The sequence below is a fragment of the Benincasa hispida genome, chromosome 4 (genome assembly GCF_027475165.1).
Source record: "Benincasa hispida cultivar pf3 chromosome 4, pf3_genome.v1.1, whole genome shotgun sequence".
Classification (NCBI taxonomy): domain Eukaryota; kingdom Viridiplantae; phylum Streptophyta; class Magnoliopsida; order Cucurbitales; family Cucurbitaceae; genus Benincasa; species Benincasa hispida.
Window position 1 is genome coordinate 37,097,461 of NC_143481.1, and position 21,247 is coordinate 37,118,707.

Below are 21,247 nucleotides of genomic sequence, written 5' to 3' on the forward strand. Positions count from 1 at the left end.
CAGGCTATAACATAAAAGGTGCATTTCGATTTTTTTACAAGAAAAAGAAAAAAAAATCTTTTCAAAACAAGAAGGGAACTTTAAGCAAAGGTTTGTCTAAGGTAAGACTAAAGTAGAGCATGCTGAAGAAATGTTCAAAGGATAGAAAGAACTAGTGATTTTGAGAAATTATGTAGAGGAATAGCATTCTGAGTAACTGATCGGCGCAAAGCAAGGATGGGACTTGAGCTGAATTACCTTAGTAAAGGATATGCTTGAGAACAAGCATATATCTAAATTTGAGGGTGTGATAACTAGTAGAAATACAAGTTATTTATATCATCTTACTTAGAATATACAGCAATAGGAAGGAAAAGTTGCATCAAACATATTAAAATTGGCTTAGAAATGCAAAGATTGTGAAAGTATCAAAAACACACCCACTGACCACATTACGATGGAAAAAAGGATGTTCAAATCTTTGTTTTACAGGTAACAAGTATCACCGCATACGACGATTGCTCATGGACAAAAAGAGCAACACATTATTAGGAATTTCTGAAATTGTACAGGTTTTCTGATGTACGACCTGGATCGGGATCGGGATCCATGCCAAGACATTGACACGCTGTTCTTAACTGTTCTTACTTTCCGTTCATCGATTGTTGTTCATTTCCTGTCTTTCATTCATATCTCCGTAACAAATGCTTTATCTTTACCAGTTAATATCATTATCATGTTCATCTTCATCTCTTTGTTCACCATAACACGTTCATCTTCCATTTCTCTCACCATGAGTAACTAAAACTCCAGTGTGTGAGGGAAGGATTGAGCGAGTAAGTCAATCCATGTTGAAGAAGTCAGCTAAGTTTAAATAATGCATGCTCAATGGCATCTTGACCTACGAGAGTAGAAGTGAAGATGCTAATCCACCTCTCGATAGAAGGTTTATAGAATGCATTAACTAAAGCAAGAAGTATTTCTAGAGATGGAAACAACCTTGCGTTCATAAACGTTCATCCCTGATCATCATAGAGATATGGTGATGCAAGCGATCACCGAGAGGTGTAAGCCAAGGGAAGACAGAACCTTAGTTGTGTCCTCAACAAGATTGACAAACTTGTGATGTTCTTTTCCCCAAACCCGTTCTCACTTTGATTCTATCCACAAGACTTGCCATCGCATTCTCTCATATACACCTTGCATAACTTTAGATTTATTTACCTATTTATTCATTTATTTCGCATTTTACTTTTCAGCACCTTGCAATCTAAATTTTGTACAATCACATAGATCACATCATTGTCGCATTAGCATCGCAAATCCTCATGTTCGACCTCAGATCATTCTGAGAAACTTGCGGTGGAATTATACTTGGTTTCATCGCAAGAAAACTTGTGACACGCATAAACTACATGAACACATTGATTGGCATTCTACAGTGAATTTTGTAGCATCACATATATTATCTGATAGCGTGATTAAGACATCGCATATTATCATTTTGCGGTGGCATTACACCACTGCACAACAGTACACCTTGTTGTTCATCTACCATATGAAACCAAAGTGGTAGGTCCAGTTAGTTACTATTGGATGTATCCTATTGAAAGAAGTTTACGAACATTAAAACAATTTGTACGGAACAAAGCACGTCCTGAGGGCTCTATAGCGAAAGCATATGGATTGAATGAATCATGAAACTTCTGCTCGCGATATCTAAGTGGGATTGAAACAAGATTCAATAGAGATGAACGAAATGATGATAACATTCCCGATAATGCGCTATTTGGTGAATTTGAATTATTTAGGCAGAGGGTATGACCACTAGGGGTGTCAATTTAACAGACATTATCAGCAGAGGGAAAGTGTATCGTAGATTGGTATATTCTCAACAATTGTAAAGAAATAACAGAGTATCGGAAGTACGTTTCAAACTTTATAAATTTCTAAGTTCTAGGATAAATCCTTTGATACAACTTCAAATGATCAATTTTTTAGGCAACACTTGAGGTTAATTCTTCATGAAGCACAAAGCGCCTCTGACTTATATATAAGATATCAACACAAATATTCTGATTGGTTCAGATCTCAGGTATACATAGTATTGAAAGTTGAGAGATGATTCATTTTTTATACTCATTTTTAATGTATAATTAAATATCAGGTTTTACAATGGCGCGAGAGAGAAGATATCTCCGATGATTTCTTTTCACTTGCAATGGGACCTTCGTCTGAAGTGCACTCTTACAATGGATGCATTGTTAATGGGGTACGATTTCACACTGTAGAGCATGACAATTGTCGAGCTACACAAAATAGTGGAGTCCTAGTGGCCGGGAAGATCAGTGGGAATAAAAGTGTAGATAACAATTTCTACGGTGTTGTAAACGAAGTATTAGATTTCCAATATGTAAACAGAAGACGTGTTTTTTTTGTTCAACTGTAGATGGTTTGACACAGATAACAAAAAAAGTAATAGGACACATGTGGATTTAGGATACAAATCGATCAATACATCGCTTTTGGTATGTCGATGACCTTTCATCTTTTCTATCTAAGTAAAACAATTCTTTTACATGGATGACATGAAATATGGTAGCAATTAAAAGTTATTCAAGTAATCCAAATAAGCGAGTATAGGATGTATTAGAAGTGGATGATGTTGAAACTGCACAACTAGATTTACTAGAAATTGTTGGTGGAGTCCGAGTGGATGAAACCATTAAGGAGGTTACTTTATGCAGAGTTGATGTTGATCTTATAGTTGTGGAAAGACCAATTATTCGATATGGCGATGATGACTTCATAAACGATGATGAAGAACAGTTATCATCCAATAACAGTTCAAGTATTGACGAATAATTTGATTTAGATAATGATGATGAGTAATCTTGTATCTACTCAATTCTCTTTCTTTGTTTACACGTATTTCATATTAATTTAATATTGTTTTGTCTTTTTTGTGTTTGTATAGATACGATGTCAACCCCTAATAGGTTACAGGAGGCTGATGAAGAATTCCAGGAGCAATAGATATGTATAGGCAACACGGGATCTTCTGTGGGTGACACTTCAGGTTAGTATATTTTGAAATATATTCAGTTAACTAAAATACATCCTAAACTGTTTTAAATTTTTTATTCCTCAGATAGTAGCTCGGCATTCACTTGAAGGAAATGCAAGCATTTGCAGAACATCGAGTTTGGAAAAATACGTCCAAAAACATGGTAGAATTACAATTGTGATAAATGAGGGGGAGACGAAGTCGATTTCTCAACATTCTATACGATTTAGTAATGTGATTGGTGTCGCCGTGAGATTTTCATTTCTAGTACGATGTTGTACTTTTGCTGATGTTCCAAACGAGTTTATAGATTTGGTTAAGAGTCAATTGTTGGTAAGTTATAAGTTTATTCTTTTAGAGTCAATTTTAGACTAAGAGTCATGGACATCATATATGCTAATTCTTCCTTTATTCTTTTGTAGCCTCATTTTGTGCTTGATCTATCCAGTCAACGACTTAACCATTTTATAGAACATCAAATGCAAAACTCCTTCAAAGAATTTAGAGCAGATTTGTACAAACATTACAGGAAATGAGGAGATCCTCAGCAAACACATGTCAACTTGCCTAGCTAGCTTAAAAATAAATCAAAAGATTGATATTTTTCGTGTGATCGCTTCGAGAGTGAAGCGTTTAAGGTTAGAATAATTTAGGGCGTGTATCATTTACTGCATTTACTATTATAGAATATTTGTTTTTTATTTTTTTGTTGAAATGTAGGAAATGTCAGAGACGAACAGGAAGAATAGAGAGAAATTATTGTTCGACCACGTAGGCGGATCGAAGTCGTTCCTGCAAATTCAAGCAGAGTTACAAGCAAAGGAAGTTCGAGAAATAGGACATGTTGACCTATTTATGGAAACACGCTCTAAAGGTGGCAAGTTGGTGAACGAGGCAGCTGAAAATACACATGTAACATTTTTTGTTTTACTTTCATGTTGTTTTTCATTTCTAACTTCAGTCGCTCAAACTTACACATTTAATTAATATGTCCATAATCAAATGTTAGAATTACAATCCAACCTCACTCCAGAAGGTTCTCAACCACTAACAGGGGATGAAATCTATGAGACGGTTTTGGTAGACAACCCGGATATTCTAAAAGCCTAGGTTGGGGCCCTAAACCTAAGTCAAGAAGGGGTAGCAGCTCATCGTGTTCGTCATCTACTCAAGGAACAGAGAAGGAGGTGAGGGAATTGAGAGCCAATTTTGAACAGTCTCAGTCGAGGATTAAGGAACTTGTCGACATTTAGAAACAAATGAAAGAGGATCATGCAAGACAAATGAAAGAAATGAAAAAAAACATGATTGAAGACACGAAACGATCACAGAGAGAAGGCCCATCGAATTATGTATGATTACTTCATTATTTAGTTGTTTAATATGTTGCTATCCTACAGTTATAGTAGCAAAGTAGTTATGTCTTAGTAGCTTTATGATAAGGAATTGTTGGCTATTTTGCAGTTATGGTAGCCAAACAACTAGATTTTGATGTGTTTTTTGTCGTTTTGTCATTTTTTTGTGTGTTTATGTATGTTTATGAAGTTTGAATGTGTTGTGGGGATTGGGTCGAGTTTGGTTTAGATTTTTTTGGGGAGAAAGTTTGAGTTTTATGTGCGTTCGTTCTTATTTATGAAGTTTGAATATGTTGTAGGGGTGGGTAGAGTTCGGTTATAATCATTTTGGAGTTGAATTTGTAGGTTTTTGTGTGTTTTTGGATGTTTATGAGAAGTTTCATGTTTGTCGTGGGGGGTAGGTAGAGTTTGATTATACTCATTTTGCTCGTTCTGTCGTTGAACTTAGAGTTTTTGTATGTTTATGGATGTTTATGAAGTTTGACGTGTTATGGGGGTGGGTCGAGTTTGGTTATAATCGTTCGGAGATGAGGTTGGATAATTATGACATTTGTGGATATTTTTGTTTATGAAGTATGAACGTGTTGTGGAAGTTTCAAGATTATGACATTTGAATATTTTTGTTTTATTATAGGATGTTGTTCGGAGATTTGGTTGGACGATTGTTCAAGATGCTGTGTTCCAGACGTTGTTTTCTTTTCTGTATTTATTGACGTTGTTTTCATTTTATTTCTTCCATATATTTCTGGAAACAAATTTCTTTTATTTAGTATCGACTTTGTTTTATTGTAAGATCATGTAACTTTTCATTTATGTTAGTATGGACTTCGTTTTCTTTATTTTATTTATTATGTGGATCTGTTTGAGTTGGTTAATGGTGCTTTACAGGTTATTCGGATCAAATTTAAAAAATTACAAATTATAAATTAAAAAAAAAATAAAAGTCAATATTCAACCATTGAAGGAACTCCCCACGCATATGTTAGCATGTCAGGAGTTCCTGTAACTCCCAAAAAATAAAATAAATCATCGAAAATTCTAAAACAGGTCGTCGAGAGTTGTTCTAGAACTCCCGATGCATAAAACAGGGCGTCAGGAGTTATTCTAGGAACTCCCGATGCCCTATTCTATGCGTCAGGAGTTCTAAAACAACCCTCGATGCCCTATTTTATGCGTCGGGAGATCCTTTCCCGACGGATTTTTTTCCAACCAAACTCCCGACGATCCATCTGTCATCGGGAGAGGATCTCTTGACGTAGTTTCCACCCTTTCCCGGTGATTTGGGGCGTCGGGAGAAGTGTGATTTCTTGTAGTGTATAGTAAATGATTGCATAGTAATGTATAAACGATCGTTTATATTGTAATGAACGATTTTGTATATATTACTACACGATCGTTTATAATTTACTAAACGATCGTGTATAAATTACTACACGATCGTTTATAATTTACTATACGATCGTATTGTAATTTATGAACGATCGTGTAGTAATTTATACACAATCGCATCGTAAACGATTGCATAGTAATGTATAAAGAATAGCATAGTAATGTATAAACGATCACATAGTAATGATTAAACGATCGTATTGTAATTTAATGTTAAACGACCATTATTATGAAAGCGATCTGGGACAAGAAATCGTACATTGAATGAAGGACTGAAGAAATCGTTGTAGGAAGAAGAAAAGTGGACTGAATCTGACGATAAAAGCGATCAACAAAGATGTTGGGCTGAAACTCTAAGAGAAAGTTACGAGAGGATAATGAGAGAATTTCGTGCAGAGTTCGACGGCAGAAAGTGAATACTGAAAGTGATATTCCATTCTCTACAATATTGTTGGAAGAATATTAGTTGGGAATAAATGTTTTGGTGGAATGTTGGTGTTGTATTGAAAGCACATTGAATGAAGGGCTGAAGAAATTGTTGAAGGAAGAATAAATGTGGTGCGGTCTAAAGACTTTTTAAAAACTAGGGGTAATTTTGAAATGTCGCATGGGAAAAAGATCAATGGTAGAAAAGTTTTTAGGAAGAGGCCATTAGTAGAAAAGTCTTTGGGTTTTAGGTCATTTTGTGAAATTTTCCAATGGCTTTAGGAGAAGATAACTTACAAATCCTAATGTGGAAACTGATACCATTGGTTTTAGAATATTTTATTAAATAATTGTGTATTGTGCAATAGAATACTGTTGTTTTAATATGAGAAAAACAAAGGATTTTGTTATTGCAAAGTTGAAGCAATGAATTATTTAGTAAAGCTTGTTGAGCCAAAGACAATAGAAATCTGCATTACAAAGAGGAACATAATAATATTTAAAGTTTAACATAACAACCCTCTAACAAAAAGTGCTATACTTGCTCCACAATTATAGAGCATGGATAACAAAGTAACTAATCCCTAAAAATAGGAACAACCTTTGACACAATCAACTTAAACAGAGTGGACTTGTTTCAATCCTAAAGTATTTTCTTAACACTCCTTCTTGCTTTAGGAGCTGCAAACACCAAGTTTTGAGCTTAGAAACTCAAACTTGCAAGCAGACAATGGTTTTGTTAAAATATCTGCAAATTGATTTTCTATTTTGCAGTAGACGAGTTACATCTCCATGTTTCTGTACTTCACTTAAGAAAAATAACTTGATGTTAAAATGTTTAGTCTTCCCATGAAACACAGGATTATGAGAGATAGCAATAGCAGCTTGGTTGTCAACAAGAATCTCTGTGCTTTCTTTCTACTCAAAATCAAGGTCAAATAAATTTTTTCTTAGCCATAAAGCTTGATTAACAGTAGTTGTTGCAACAATAAACTCTGCTTCAGTAGTAGATTGGGCTACAGCTTCTTGCTTCTTTGAGCTCCATGAGAAAACACTAGAGTCAAGAGTAAAACAATAGCCTGAAGTGCTCCTCATATCATCAATGGAACCTCCCCAGTCACTGTTAAAAAAACCAACCAACTTGAACTCCTTGCTTCTTGTGAACTTGATACCAAAATCACTTGTGCCTTTTATATATCGCATCACTCTTTTGGCAGCCTTGAGATGTAATTCGCTTGCACAATGCATCAATCGAGACAAAATACTTACAACATTCAAAATGTTTGGCCTTGTTACTGTGAAATACATCAAAAAACCAATCAAACTTCTAAAATATCCTTCATCAACTTTGACATCACCATCTTCTTTGCATAGCTTCTCCTTTTGATTAATTGGAGTTCTTGCTGCCTTACATTCATCCATTTGAAACTTCTTCAGTATTTCTTTTACATATTTTTTCTGGCATATGAAAACTTCATCTTGCCCTTACTTAATCTCCATGCCAAGGAAGTATGATATGAACCCTAGATCTTTCATTTCAAACGTCTTCATCATCTCTTGTTTGAAATTCTGAAATGATCTGTGTTGTTTCCTATAACCAGCAAGTCATCAACATACAATGAAACCATAAGAATGTCAGTACCATTGCGCTTAACATACAAGGTTGTTTCTGATAGACTTTTCACAAAATCCAAGTTTAGCAAATATTCATCAATTTTGTTGTACCAAGCTCTTGGAGCTTGTTTTAGTCCATAGAGAGCCTTCTTGAGAAGATAAACCTTATCTCCTTCATCTTCCTCCAAAAATCCTTGGGGTTGTTCAACATAAATTTCTTCTTGTATGACACCATTTAAAAAAGCTGATTTGACATCCAACTGGAAAACTTTCCAGGCCTTTTGTGCAGCTATTGCGAGCAGTAACCTGATTGTGTCTAATCTAGCAACATGAGCAAAAGTGTCAGAGTAATCAACACCAAAGATTTGAGCATACCCTTTAACCACAAGTCTGGCTTTATGTTTGTTGATCGAGCCATCGGCATTAAGCTTGGTTCTAAACACCTACTTCACCCCAGTTACCTTCCTGCCTTGAGGTCTATCTACAAGGATCCAAGTATTGTTCTTCTCTATCATTGACATCTCCTCCTCCATTACAACCATCTAGTTTTTATCCTTTTTTGCTTCTGCATAGTCAGCAGGTTCACACAGCAACATTGCATCTTTCATAAACATTTGAGAGTAACCTTGTTCCTCTCACAGGCACATCATCCATTGTTTCATTTTTCCAATCATCTTCTTCTTCGATGCTTGAACCAGAGAACTTGAGTTGCTCTGTTATGGTCTGATCCTTCTTCTTTGCTTCATCCCAACTCCATTCTTCATCCTCTAGGAAGTGGACATCCCTGCTAACAACAATATTTCCAGTTTGTGGCTGGAAAATTTTATAGGCCTTGCTGACAGTACTATAGCCTATAAAATTACCTGATGAAGCTCTCATATCAATCTTATCACGCTTGCTCTATGGAACATGAGTAAAACACAAGCAACCAAATACTCTACGAAATTTCAACGAGGGTTTGTAATCATACCACGCCTCAAATGGTGTTTGGTCCTTCACTACCTTTTTCGGAAGCTTGTTTTGAAGAAACACAGTCGTATTTGCTGCCTCTGCACAAAACTTCTTTGGTAGATTTTTCTCATGCAACATACATCTTGACATCTCCATGATGTATCTATTTCTTCTCTTACTAACTCTATTTTGTTGAGGTGTGTAAAGGGCTGTAAGTTGATGCTCTATGCCTGAATTTTCACAAAACGTGTCAAATTCTGTCGAAGTGTACTCCTTCCCATTGTTGGATCTTACAATTTAAATTTTGCAGCCACTTTCATTCTTAACTCTTGCTTTAAATTTCCAAAAAACTTGAGCTACTTCTTATTTAAACTTCAAGAAAAAAATCCAGCACATCCAGGTGATGTCATCAATAATGGCAATATAATAGAGATTACCTTTTAAAGAAGGTGTTCTTTGCGGTCCTACAACATCTGTGTGGATGAGCTGCAACTTGCAAATGGCTCTCCAGGTTAACTTGGGGAATGGCTTCCTGTTTATTTTTCCAAACTGACATGCTTTGCAGCTTGAGATTACATCACCAAGCTTAGGAACATCAAGTGCTAGCTTCTTTTCTTTTAGTTACAGCAAACCTTGATGATGATAGTGTTCAACTCTCTTGTGCCATATCTGTGTGACATCTTCCTTGCGAAGAAAAACAGATTGCTCCTTCCCTAAAGGATTGAGTGAGAAACTCTTTCCTTTCATTTTAACTTTGAAAATTTCCTGATCAACTGCATCCTTAATCAAACAATATTTATCTTCAAAAGTAATTTTAAAGCTTTTTTCAATAAGTTGACCCACACTCAATAAATTATGGTTAATGTCGGGAACAAAGAGAACATATTGTATATGTTTTGTACCTATATAGCTTGTAATCGTAACAGTGTCTTTTCCTTTGACAAAAATGTAATCCCCATTGTCGATTCTTACTTTGGTGATGTTAGTTGGCTTCAAATCTCTAAACAATTCCTTGTCATAAGTCATATGATTGGTGCAACCACTATCAATTAGCCAGGTTTCGTTTGATTCACTACCCACGAAACATGTAGCCACAAACAATTGATCCTTCTCCTCCTCCTCCTGATCAACAATCTTAGCCTCTTCATCTTGCTGTTGATTCTTGCTCCTACAAATTACAGCGTCATGCCCCATTTGGTTACATTTAGTGCACTTGGCGTCTGATCTTCTCCAGCATTTGAAAGAAGGATGACCCTTTCTATTGCAATGTTGACATGGAGGATAGGACCTCTTTTTAACTCCTACTTTGTTGTTGGCTGAGGATTCTCTATTAAGATTTTGATTCTTCTTGTTGTTCCTTGCATTCTCATGTTTGGCTTGTAAGGCTCCTTCAACAGCACCTTCTAGCCTCATAGCTCTTCTTTGCTCCTGTACTTGTAAAGCATTGAGAATTTCTGCAAGAGTAATTTGAGTTAGATCCTTGGTATTTTCCAAGGATGAAATAGATGCCTCAAATTTTTCAGGCACTGTTACAAGAATCTTTTCAACAATTCTTGAGTCCTTAAATATAGAACCAAGTAATTTGATTCGGTTTTCTATGCCCAATAACCTATCAAAATACTCTTTAATTGTTTATGTTTCCTTCATCCTCTCCAACTCAAATTCTCGAATCAAATTTAGCACACGCATTCCTTTGATTCTTGCATCTCCCTCATACTCTGACTTGAGATAATTCCATATCTCATATGCTGATTTTTTAGAGTCATAATCCGAGTGAATATAGTAGATGAGACTGCAACAAACAAACAAGCCTTTGCCTTGGATTTTCTTGTCTTTTTCTCCTTCTGCAATTTAATTTGTGCCATGATAGGATTGTTTGGGAGGTCAGGAATTTCATAACCCTCTTCCACAGCTTCCCAAATATCCAAAGCTTCCATATATGCCTTCATATGAACTGCCCAAACCTGGTAGTTGTCTCCATCAAACACTGGTGGAGAAATTGAAGAAAAATTGGAACTTGAACAGAGTGGACTTGTTTCAATCCTAAAGCATTTTCTTAACAAATACCCCAATGGATTAATACACAAACATAGGAATATACAAGGAAACTTAGCAGAATTTTTGTCCTAATTTACAATCCATAATTTACATTAACATGGTAAAGTCCAATTAAATTTTTTTTTTTTTTTTTTTTTTTGTGGGGTAATGAAGAGTGTTAAGACACACTTTCTGTCAATTCATACGCTGGGTCTGATTGCTATTTTTGCAACTCTCACGTATCTTCTGTAAGCATAATAAAATGGCGAGTCCAACAACACCAGTGACAAAATTAATGAGCAGCGTAGTTCTGATCTGCGGCAACTGTAAGGGCAGCGTTAAAGGTGTCACCGACGTCCAATAAGCGGTACCCATACTGCTAATTGCAATGCCCATAGTAAAGTAGAGAAAGTTCCTGGAAACTGAGAACTTATTGTAAGGCAACCCATTTATCAGCACGAAAATTTGCATCACTGAAACTACCATCGCCGTTGTTACGCCGGCGATGAAAGCCACGAACTGAGATGGGTGTTTTGAGGCCATTATCGATTTCCCTGCTTCATACCTTCAAACGTAATTACATTTTGGGCTCAATTTTTTAAATTAAATATAATTACTCCTAACCGTTTGTAAATAGGCCATATTGTTTGTAATTTATATTGTATGTGCATTATTTTACTCGAGAATTTCTTATATGATGGGTTGATTTTAATAACCTTAATTAGATTATTCAAGTTGGACAAAGAAGTCACAATTTTAAAAATTATATTCGTTGAAAGTATAGTTAAACTTATTGTGTAATGTATTTTTTACTGTTCTCTTTCTTTTTTCGAAATTGTGCTTGTTGCCTCACAATTTCTTTACAATTATTTTTATCTTTTCTAATTAAATAATTGAATTTTTAGTTAACTTTCGAAAATAAATACAATTTTTTTAAAAAACAAAAATCGCTTTCTTTTGAATCAAGTTAGTATGATATTTCTTTTAAATCGTTTGTAAAAAGAAAAAGAAAAAAAATAACAAAACAAAGAAAATCATTTACTAAAAGTTGTGTTTATAAACTATATCAAAATACAAGTTTTGCCCTTGAAATTTGTCTAGAAGGTTCCCTAACTTTCATGAGGATCTAATAATATATGTCCAATTTTCAAAGTTGTGTTGTTGACAAGATCCCCTCAAGTTTAAAAATGCAAATATGTCTCACAAGTTTTGTTTCTATTTTATGATTAATAAGTCTTTGAATACATATTCAAAAATTTTAAAATTAAATGATAGAACTCTAAGTTTTTCAATCTAGTGTTGAATAGGTTTGTGAATTTTAAAAACCGACAAATAGGTCAAAAATATTTGACATAAAATTGAAATTGTAGAGACCTACTGGACACACAATTGAAAGTTATGAACTTATCATAAACTTTTTAAAGTTCATGTACTATATATATACAAACCCAAAAGTCTGAAACCTAATAGACAATTTTTAAATTTATGAATGATCAAATAGGTACAAATGCTAAATATTTAAGGAACTATAGCTGTAATATAATTTTGAATTAATTTTTAAAAACTAAATGATAATCAAATAGGACTTCGTGGACCATTTACATAGACTACTTAGATATAAAAGACCTAAAAGCATGGTTGAAACAGATTTCAAACCTTTTGAAGTAAGAAAATTTTGTATATTTGAAACGTTTTTGAAATTTATGAGTATCAAAATAGGCACAACTTTACAAACTTGGCAAACTTATATCCTTAACCTTTCTTTCTTGATATATAGATTTAGAAGTACGAATTAGAAAGTAAACTTCAAAATTGTAATTTCCTTTTAAGTTAAAATGTATCTTTTTTTTTCTTTGGTGTACGTATTCCCAAATATCCAATTTTAATATATGCTCTTTCAATAGATCTTTAAAATAGTTATTATAGTTAGGTTAGATAGTTTATTGTTGGTTTTTTTCAAAAATAAAATATCTCCATTAATATAATGTTTTAATATATTCATTAGTGTATTTTTTCATATGAAAAATATTATAATTATTTAACCAATTTGACAAAAACTAACTTTACAAGACTTAGTTTAAGATTTATTGAAAATACATAGACTAAAATTAAATGAAACACCCAATATATAAGGACCAACATGATATTTTAACATTTCTTTCTAGAATACCTGCAGTCGGTATCGTCTTGCCAAACACCACGGGGAGGGTTCGTCCAGCAATGGTTGCGACGAACGTTATCATTATCATTAGAAATTCCCTATCACTCTTCTGCCAAGACTTCTCTGAGGTTTGATCTTCAGCTGCTGGGGATGGTGCTTCTTCATCAAGCCTACTTGCCATGGCTAATCAATCTGATGATCTTTGTCTTGTGAAAGACCAATAAACTTTGGCACTAGACTACAACAAGACACATGAATATTAATAGATGTTAAGGACATATGTGGATGTTGTTTCTCCATTTACTTGTGGTATTTCATTTGTGGATGCTATGGATACTCTAGTCAAGGTAAGATATGGAATGGTTTTAAAAGGAAATATCCAAAGGAATCAAAAAAAAAAAATATCTCCAATTGTGAATTATTTCATTATAATTATTGTGGTTGAGTTTTTATTTATTAAATTAGAATTTTATGGGTGGCTTTTTATATTCTTCTAAAATTATTTGATTTAATTCGATTGAATTTATTATTAATTATGTAAAAAAAAAATCTAACAAAAATATCTGTACACATATATATATATCCTAAGAAATAATTTTTTTAAATTTTTTTTTGTTTGTAATTGGCATGTATTACCTCAACATCAGAGATTGTCTCCAAAATATATATATATATAAAGGAACTACGAAAATCCCTGTTAGATGCAACAATCCTCAATAAGGTGGAGCTTGCAAACAACTAAAAAATTGAACAATTTTTTAGCGATTAACGAATGAAAAATAGGAGATAAATGGTAAAATCATAGCCAGTTTCAATCAACTGAATCTGCTCTGTTTTTTTTTGTCTTGAGTTTTTATGTAGTTTAATTCAAAGCAATTTTTAAATTCCTCCCATCCTTAATTAAACGATGTTCATATAAAATCGAGGCTAAAGAATTTGATAATTAGTAGCCTTCATTTTCAGTGGAGAGCAATGATAGTACCCATCTTAACGATTCGTACACTTGCAAATTTGAGATCAACTTGATTTTGCTACAAATATCTATGATTTTTCAATTCACTAATGAGGTATTGGTAAATGTTAATTGTGTTTAATGATAAACTTAATTAGGTGACATGATAATCCGTGAAGTGGCAGAAATTTAAAAAATGAAAATAAAAATTTGTGTATGAAAAGAAAGTGTTGTTTCTATTTTTGTTTCGCTGTTGCTTCATCCTCAAGCCCAACTTGACACGATTGATCAACCTAATGACATTGGACCATAACGAGGCACATGAAAAGTTGTTAAAGAGAATGTTTGGATGTTAAATTAATGTGTCATATACAAATAGTCTCACAGCATATAAATATTTTTTACAAGATAAAGCAGTGATCTAAAGATGTCAAATATCTATAATTACAAGCATCGAAGGTTTTAATTATCTAGATTCCAAAAACAAACAGTCTCCTAAAGTCATTCTTTATAGTCTGCAAAATGAATTAAGTTACAATCATACTTAATTCTGCAAGAAAAATGTTTAAAGAACGCTCCAAACAAATCCTCACGTTTGGATATCTAAAATGTTAAGAGTAGTGGTTATGTAAATGGGTAATTGTTGAAGAGTTTTCCCTTGTTATGACTAACAAGTTATACGTGTATGGTCCCCAAAGTAGTAAACTAGCCTATAAATACTCAAGTCAGCCTAATTCTGAATTCTGAGCCTCCCAATTGCCCCAATTCCCATGTTATATTACAAGTCTCGTTTGGTTTCAGATCAAAAAGCATGACAAGAATTCTCTGTGTATGCTTATCGTTTAGGACAGTGAGTGAGATATATTTCATTTACGCTCTAAGCGTGATTGCCTCAAAAAATCCAAAAATCAAGTATTCACATCATTTTAACTAGGATGAGAGATGAAATGAGAGAGAAACCGACCTTGAATGCATAATGAACCCGCAAGAATGTACCAAACCTCTGTTTGTTGCATCCGTGACTCGAACGGCACGTACAATAGAGAAAGGTATCCCGACATATATGAACTTTTTAACAACACATTATACCACATACTTATACCACGTACAAAAGACATAGTTCATACAATACACAAACAGAAAGGAGTCTGTCCACATATGCCATAGAATATAAATTTCCAACCTAACCATAGTCCTATTTAAAGTTTAAGCTAATCCTAATACACAATTAGTGGTCTACGCTGAGATCCTAAGGGGAACAATACTTGACATATCTTCATTCTTTTTCCTTTTTTTATTCCCCTTTTTTTTAAACTTTGGTTTGGGAAGGGAGGAGAAGTTGTTGCTAATAAATACCACACGTGTTCTGTGCAAACCGCATCAGGGTCGGATTCTCTTGTTGCTGCAAGATGGACATTTGTACTGCTTAATGTGCTCGGCTCTCGCCGGAGTGATCTTCACACACTTCCCATGGAACCATTTCTCACAAATATCACAGCAAATCCAGAACTCATCAGATGCATAATTCTCTCCACAAGCTCCGCAAAGTGTTTCTCCATGTTCTTCCTCATCTTCCTCTTCCAAGCCTTCCTCTTCCTCGTCTTTCGATTGAACTTTTGTATTTTTTATTTGAGGTTCGGAACTCCGCTGTATATTGCAAATATATGCCAAATAATATGCTTAATAAGTTGCCTCCAGCATGGATCGAATCAAGGATTAAGCAAAGAGAAAAAGTAATCAAATAATACTCAAGTTCAGTACGAAAGTCGACTGGTTTTCTAAAGGCTCCCAACCCAAACCATTAGAGATTAAAAATCACTAGTTTTGTGTCTATAACCATTTTAAGCCAAATTGGCTAGAAAAATTAAGAAAAAGGGAGAAAGGTGAATAAAAAAATTCTTTCAAACCTTTGAATTTGATTTAGATTTATTACTGCTATGATTTGAAACTGATGATTTATCCTTAACTTGTTTTTTGGCTGTCCCTGTCACCACTTCAAATATTGTTGGAAGATCATTTATCATATTAAATAGACGCTTCCTGCAACAAAAGCAACAGAAACTTGAGTTCCCAATCATGGAACCTTCATCAAGAAATCAAACTATCACTGAAATAAAAAATGAGAGAATAAAAGAAAATCAAGAGAAGACCCGCAACCGAGACCAACAAAAAGACCGCCCAAAAAGGAGCCAAACTAAAATGAAAAGACTCGGTCATGATCCCTGTTGTAATGAAGAAACATAAACTATGCAACGTATAAATGTGCTCATTATCCTACACATTCAGTTTTCAATCTGAAACAAAACAAAGAAAGCAATTCTTAGGTTCTCGCTCATAGTAATGAAGCATGAAGTAAACTAGTCATCCTCCTGAAAGCTAAAGTCCCGTTTATGCATTTAAGAGAGAGGTTATTGTATCTTATTCTAAAAATAAAATAAAAGGAGAAAATTATAATTATTGGTGTAAATATATTAAATTGAGTCACTGCTACGAGCCTACACCCCTCTAAGTTATCAAATAGTCCAGTTCAAACATAAAATTTAAGATAGACAGGACAGCAGATGCCCAGAATCTGCAGTACACCAACATGGTAATCTCTTCTTATCTTAGTCAAAACAGAAACTAACAAACTTCTCATTCCAGGAAAAAGCACCCAGCAATAGAAGATATAGATGGAACACCAAACTTTTTTTTCCATTTACATCCGAGTGTCCAAAGGAGCTTATCTGTGCCTCGACTATTCTCATGATACAACCACCTAACTCTAATACATTTGATTGTCAAGGATATCCTAGGTAGGAGACCATTATAATCTTAACTCAAATTCCTCAAAGTTCATTACTTATTCACTGACCCCAATGACCAAGGACAAACGACAGTTGATTAAAATCCAGCTTACATTGAGATAAATGAAAGAAAACAAAAGGAAAAACAAACTAACCATACAAAAAAGTGGTTTAACAAAGTAAAAAATCCTCGAACACTGACACCCAAATACAAGCATTATCAAGGGATAATTTAAATTTCTCTGGAAGTAACCTTTATGTTGTGTGAAATAAAATATCCAGAAACATTACTCGTACAAAGAAAAACAAAATCCAGAAAGGTTGAAATAGAATCAGTATCCTATTCCAAATAATATTGCAACTCCTTTGGAAAACCCCGGCATATATATTAGGGAGATAAAGCCTATGAAGCCATAGCATGTGCCAGACACTGTGGACATCATTTTCTATAAAATTAGGACAAGAGCATGGTAAAGGCATGCTTACCAAAATTTACAATTTACAAAATGTAGGTTAAGTGACAAATTTAGTCTCTGAACTATTATGTTTGAGCTAATAGAACCCTAAACTTTAAAAAGTACCTAATAGGTCAAGAGCTTTCAATTTTAAGTCTACAAGGTTCCTAAACTTTAACAGTATCTAAAAAATCTTTGAACTTCCAATTTTGTGTTTAATTGACGCTAACATATTCAACACTTTTGAATTAATAGACTAATTATGTATACAATGAATTTTGTACCTGTCAGGGTCCAAAACTTTCAGTTTCGAGTCTTAGAAGTTCATGAATTTTTAAGAGTTTCAAATAGGTTAAGGACTTGCAAACACAAAATTGAAAGTCTAGGGATTTACAAGTCACAACTAGTTCATGGAGTTATTGGACACTTTGCACAAACCTGAAAAATTAAAGGACCAAGCTTGTAGTTTAACCTAAAATATATTGGAACATCAAGTACATTTAAGAGTATGCTTTAATTTATAGTATTTTCATGTAGAAATAATATAAAAGAAGTGATGAATTTTTAATTCTTTTTTAAAAAACAAGTCATCAAATATACAATGCAGGAAGTTAATTTATTATGGATATTGTTTATGTGTCTAATTATGCATGCCTTATTGCAAAAGAATCAAGAACCAACTAAACATGTTTCCAAATGACTGAACATTGAATAGGAAACCGAAATTAAAATCAGCCATCTTTACGTTCTTAAATACTTTAAAAAACGCACGATATTGGCGACAATCAAAATTTGTTATTCTTCTCCCATATATCTTTTTATGGTTGATTGGTCTTCACCAACATCCAAAGAAATAAGAAATCCAGAGGTAGAGACAAAAAAGTTCACCAATAACGCATGAAATGTGAAAGTGTTGAACCAAATACTAAATTAAGTAACTGCTTAAAGAAAATTAAAAGACAGAGAGATAGAGTTGAAACTCATACCCAGGCCTTTGTGGCAGCCTACAAAGAGTGTAAAATATACTATGTATGAATCATTAATATAAAATAACAAGGGCCAGATCAGAAGAACACATACCTATCTGTCTTATCAAATCCAAACCTAGCTCCAAAATAAAATGCCACAGAAAGCAGCCAAACATCACTATGCACCGCAACCAAAGATAGCCAGTCCTTTTCTTGCATTCCGTCTCTAGCAAAATTTATGCCCAGCGCAGGTTCTGGAAGCTCTGGAGGCACCTCTTCCGCAGGCAAATTGACCTCCCACTGCTCACTAGGAAATCCGTAGAGGCAAAGATTTTCTTTCTCTGTAAATGTGAAGTTTCAGAAAATTTGGGTTCTAATTCAAACATGAATTCCTTTGGAAATAGGCAGAACAAGTAACAAATGTGTTAAAAGTAGTAAGTAATCCGACATGCTTAGTTCTATCTTAACTGTTATATATGCATAAAAATATTTTTTACACGCTAAATTTGAATTTCTGAAACAAAAAACCCCTGCTCATTTTTAAATTATATCACAAGCTTAAGATCAAACCGCATTATCAGATTCCATTGAATCAAACCTTTGCGTTTCCATATAAAACATATGCTCTATTTTTATTATGATGTGTATCGAGACTTCATACACATGCACAGCCTTACGAGAAATTAAAAAGGAAAAAACAAAAACACGAAGAGAAATGACAAACTGGCTAAGGAAAATGAGCAGCTGAAAACTGTAACTAAAGCAGACATCAAAACCGATCAATTTCAATAGCTCTTTAAGTTTGGAGAGGTCAAAATTAGGCTCCTAATGAAAACAACTTTTCCTACCAATTACTTCTAACATCTCATACAAATGCATAGTAGAATCCAAAAACGTAAACAAAGCAGCGAGAAATCAAACCAGGATCACATTGCTGGTAGAACTCTTCAACATCTGCAACCACAAAGGCATAACTAGTGAAAATCTAGCTAAATTAACAGGAAAACAAAATTACTAAAACACGAAGAGGAATGAAATTGAGAAAACCAAAAGTACGAAAAGCTCGAAAAAATTTAGAAAGGAGAATGAAGTAAAAAGGTCACCAGTAGTTAGAGCCTTGATTAAACCAGCTCTACGGCCCTTGAAATCCCTAAACACCTCTTCCACGGTACGTGGATTGTACGGAGCACCGCCGTCCATAGCCTACAGCTCTGACGATGAAAGTAGAAGTTGAAGTAGCAGAGGTAGGATAGAGTGAAGGAAGAAGAGTGTGGATGAGGAAGAAAATTGAGAAGAGAAGAATGAACTACAGATCGAGAAGCATGGGGAGGAAGAAGAGAGAGGGGAGGAAGCAAAAGGAGGGAAAAAAAAACAGCCAAATATTTGACCTCTGACTCTGAGAGACGACAGTGGGGAGAAGGAAGAAGAGAGAGAGAGAGAGAAAAGAACGCGGATTTGAATCGGAGGAAAGAGGTGAAATTAAATGAATTTGATAAAAGGGGGAAAAGTCCGGAACGGAGGGATTTTGGGCCGAGAAAGAGAGGAAAAAATTGGAAAATGGAGCCCTAAAAATGGAGGACGAGGCGGTAAAGGCTGATTGGACTTCATGGATTAAACGAGGTCCCAGAAACTTTTATCTGAAGGTGAATTTTTGTGGGTCCTAGCTGAGGTGGCAGCTGGTCCCCACCAATTTGCTTTTTTCAATTTTTTCTTTTTGCATTGGGCTACAGTCGACGTGGCACAAGTCTGGCTCCTTGTTCTCGTTACAATCGTGGTCGTTGGTACCATTCTTCTTCTATTTTCACGTCTCAATGACTTTATTCTTTATTTTTTTCTCTCCTTTTTTCTTTTGAAGAGTTTATTGTTGTCTTCTTAATCATAAGCAAGATTTTGAAATACGAATGTTGAAGAAAGCATTGCAATCTTGATTTTAAGGGCACATTTATCAAACTATAACGAGAATTAATGAAATTGAAATGGGATTTCATTAATAGATGAATCATAATAGGTCTGAATTACAAATACAACTATATTACTTTTGACCGTATTTATTTAAAATTATGAATCTGTCACATTTTACTATTACCGTTATCGTTATCGTTTGACTCTAACAATAACAATAGCGGTAAATATAACAATACATGTGGCAAATTCATATTTTTCATATTGTTACAGTAACAATATCTATAACGATAACGGTAAAGATAGTAGGTCCCACATAATTTTCAACCGCGATAAGATTGAACACCTTTTATTCCTCAATCAGACTATACGATTTGATTATAAATTTCAAAACGGATCTCCACATCTCATTATGATTACAAAAAACAGATAAACAACAACGAAAGTAATCAATTCGAGCCCACTTTTTATATTACCATTGATGAATTACTTTTCATCCAGTGTAAATGTGGCCTAAATGTCCTAGAAATTTTGATAAACGGTTGATATTGAAAAATTATGGAAAACAAAAAATAGAAATAAAAATATGTACATATACCTTTTCAAATAATAAGAGTGAATTTGGGAAATGAAGAAGTTAATATTATTCATCTCCTCTTTGAATGTTTATATAACTAATAAATAGTTAAATCTCACATGCATACACGTGCTGATAAACAGAATTAATTCTAAATAACAAGAAATACAACAAACTTGTATTTAATATGTGTACTACTCCCCCTCAAGATGGAGCAAAAATGTTTAAAATGCCCATTGTGGATAACAAGGGAAACAATGAAGCAAAGCCCACAACTCCTACCAATTCTCAACCCTAGAGAATATAGGAGGTTCCAGTTTGGTGGTGTCCCAATTGAGAAGATCGCATCATGATCCGTTCGAGGGAGTTCTTAAGAACTCATTCTTCAAAGGTAAAGTTATTTTTTCTTCTCCTTTCTTTTTCTTAGCATGCTGTGAAATTATACTTTGAATGCATGATCTCTTTAATTTTAGTTATGTAATTCTGAATTTTGTGGAAAAAGGAAATTGGAATCGATTTCCGCATTCTGCTAAGAAAACCTTCAAGGGTTTTCCCTTCATTGAGGATCCATTGTCTTACAAAAGGCAATGAAAGATGTTAACAAGGATGAATAGATTAAGGCCATGTT

At 34.1% G+C, this 21,247-nt stretch overlaps 2 protein-coding genes across 8 annotated transcripts in view; both read right to left on the bottom strand.

Annotated features, from left to right (window-relative positions):
* Positions 1-13,319, bottom strand: part of LOC120075488 (uncharacterized) — a 37,696-nt gene extending 24,377 nt beyond the window's left edge. For 2 of the 6 annotated variants that reach the window (XR_016529257.1, XR_016529258.1), the window contains exon 1: positions 12,989-13,211. Coding sequence is in view for 2 of the 6 variants with exons in the window: in XM_039028921.2 (XP_038884849.1) it covers positions 11,014-11,372; positions 12,989-13,160 (531 nt within the window). In the remaining 4 variants the exon portion in view is untranslated. Of the gene's footprint in view, positions 1-9,077; positions 10,769-10,813; positions 11,384-12,988 lie in introns of those variants that run through there. The other 4 variants (XM_039028923.2, XR_016529255.1, XR_016529256.1 and 1 more) reach the window with 4 other exon arrangements.
* A 1,681-nt stretch (positions 13,320-15,000) lies between these two features.
* On the bottom strand, positions 15,001-19,802 carry LOC120075523 (PHD finger protein ALFIN-LIKE 4-like). Of its 2 annotated transcripts, none has more exons than XM_039028997.2 (5): positions 19,244-19,802; positions 19,062-19,094; positions 18,253-18,481; positions 15,839-15,971; positions 15,001-15,578 (listed from the first exon to the last, which is right to left on the bottom strand). In XM_039028997.2, exons 1-5 carry the CDS (start codon positions 19,338-19,340, stop codon positions 15,312-15,314), a joined length of 759 nt encoding a protein of 252 aa, XP_038884925.1. In that variant the 5' UTR covers positions 19,341-19,802; the 3' UTR covers positions 15,001-15,311. The 2 variants fall into 2 exon arrangements, with proteins under 2 accessions (XP_038884925.1, XP_038884926.1); XM_039028998.2 differs by having other exon boundaries at positions 15,899-15,971; positions 19,244-19,726.
* Between the last annotated feature and the right edge of the window lie 1,445 nt (positions 19,803-21,247).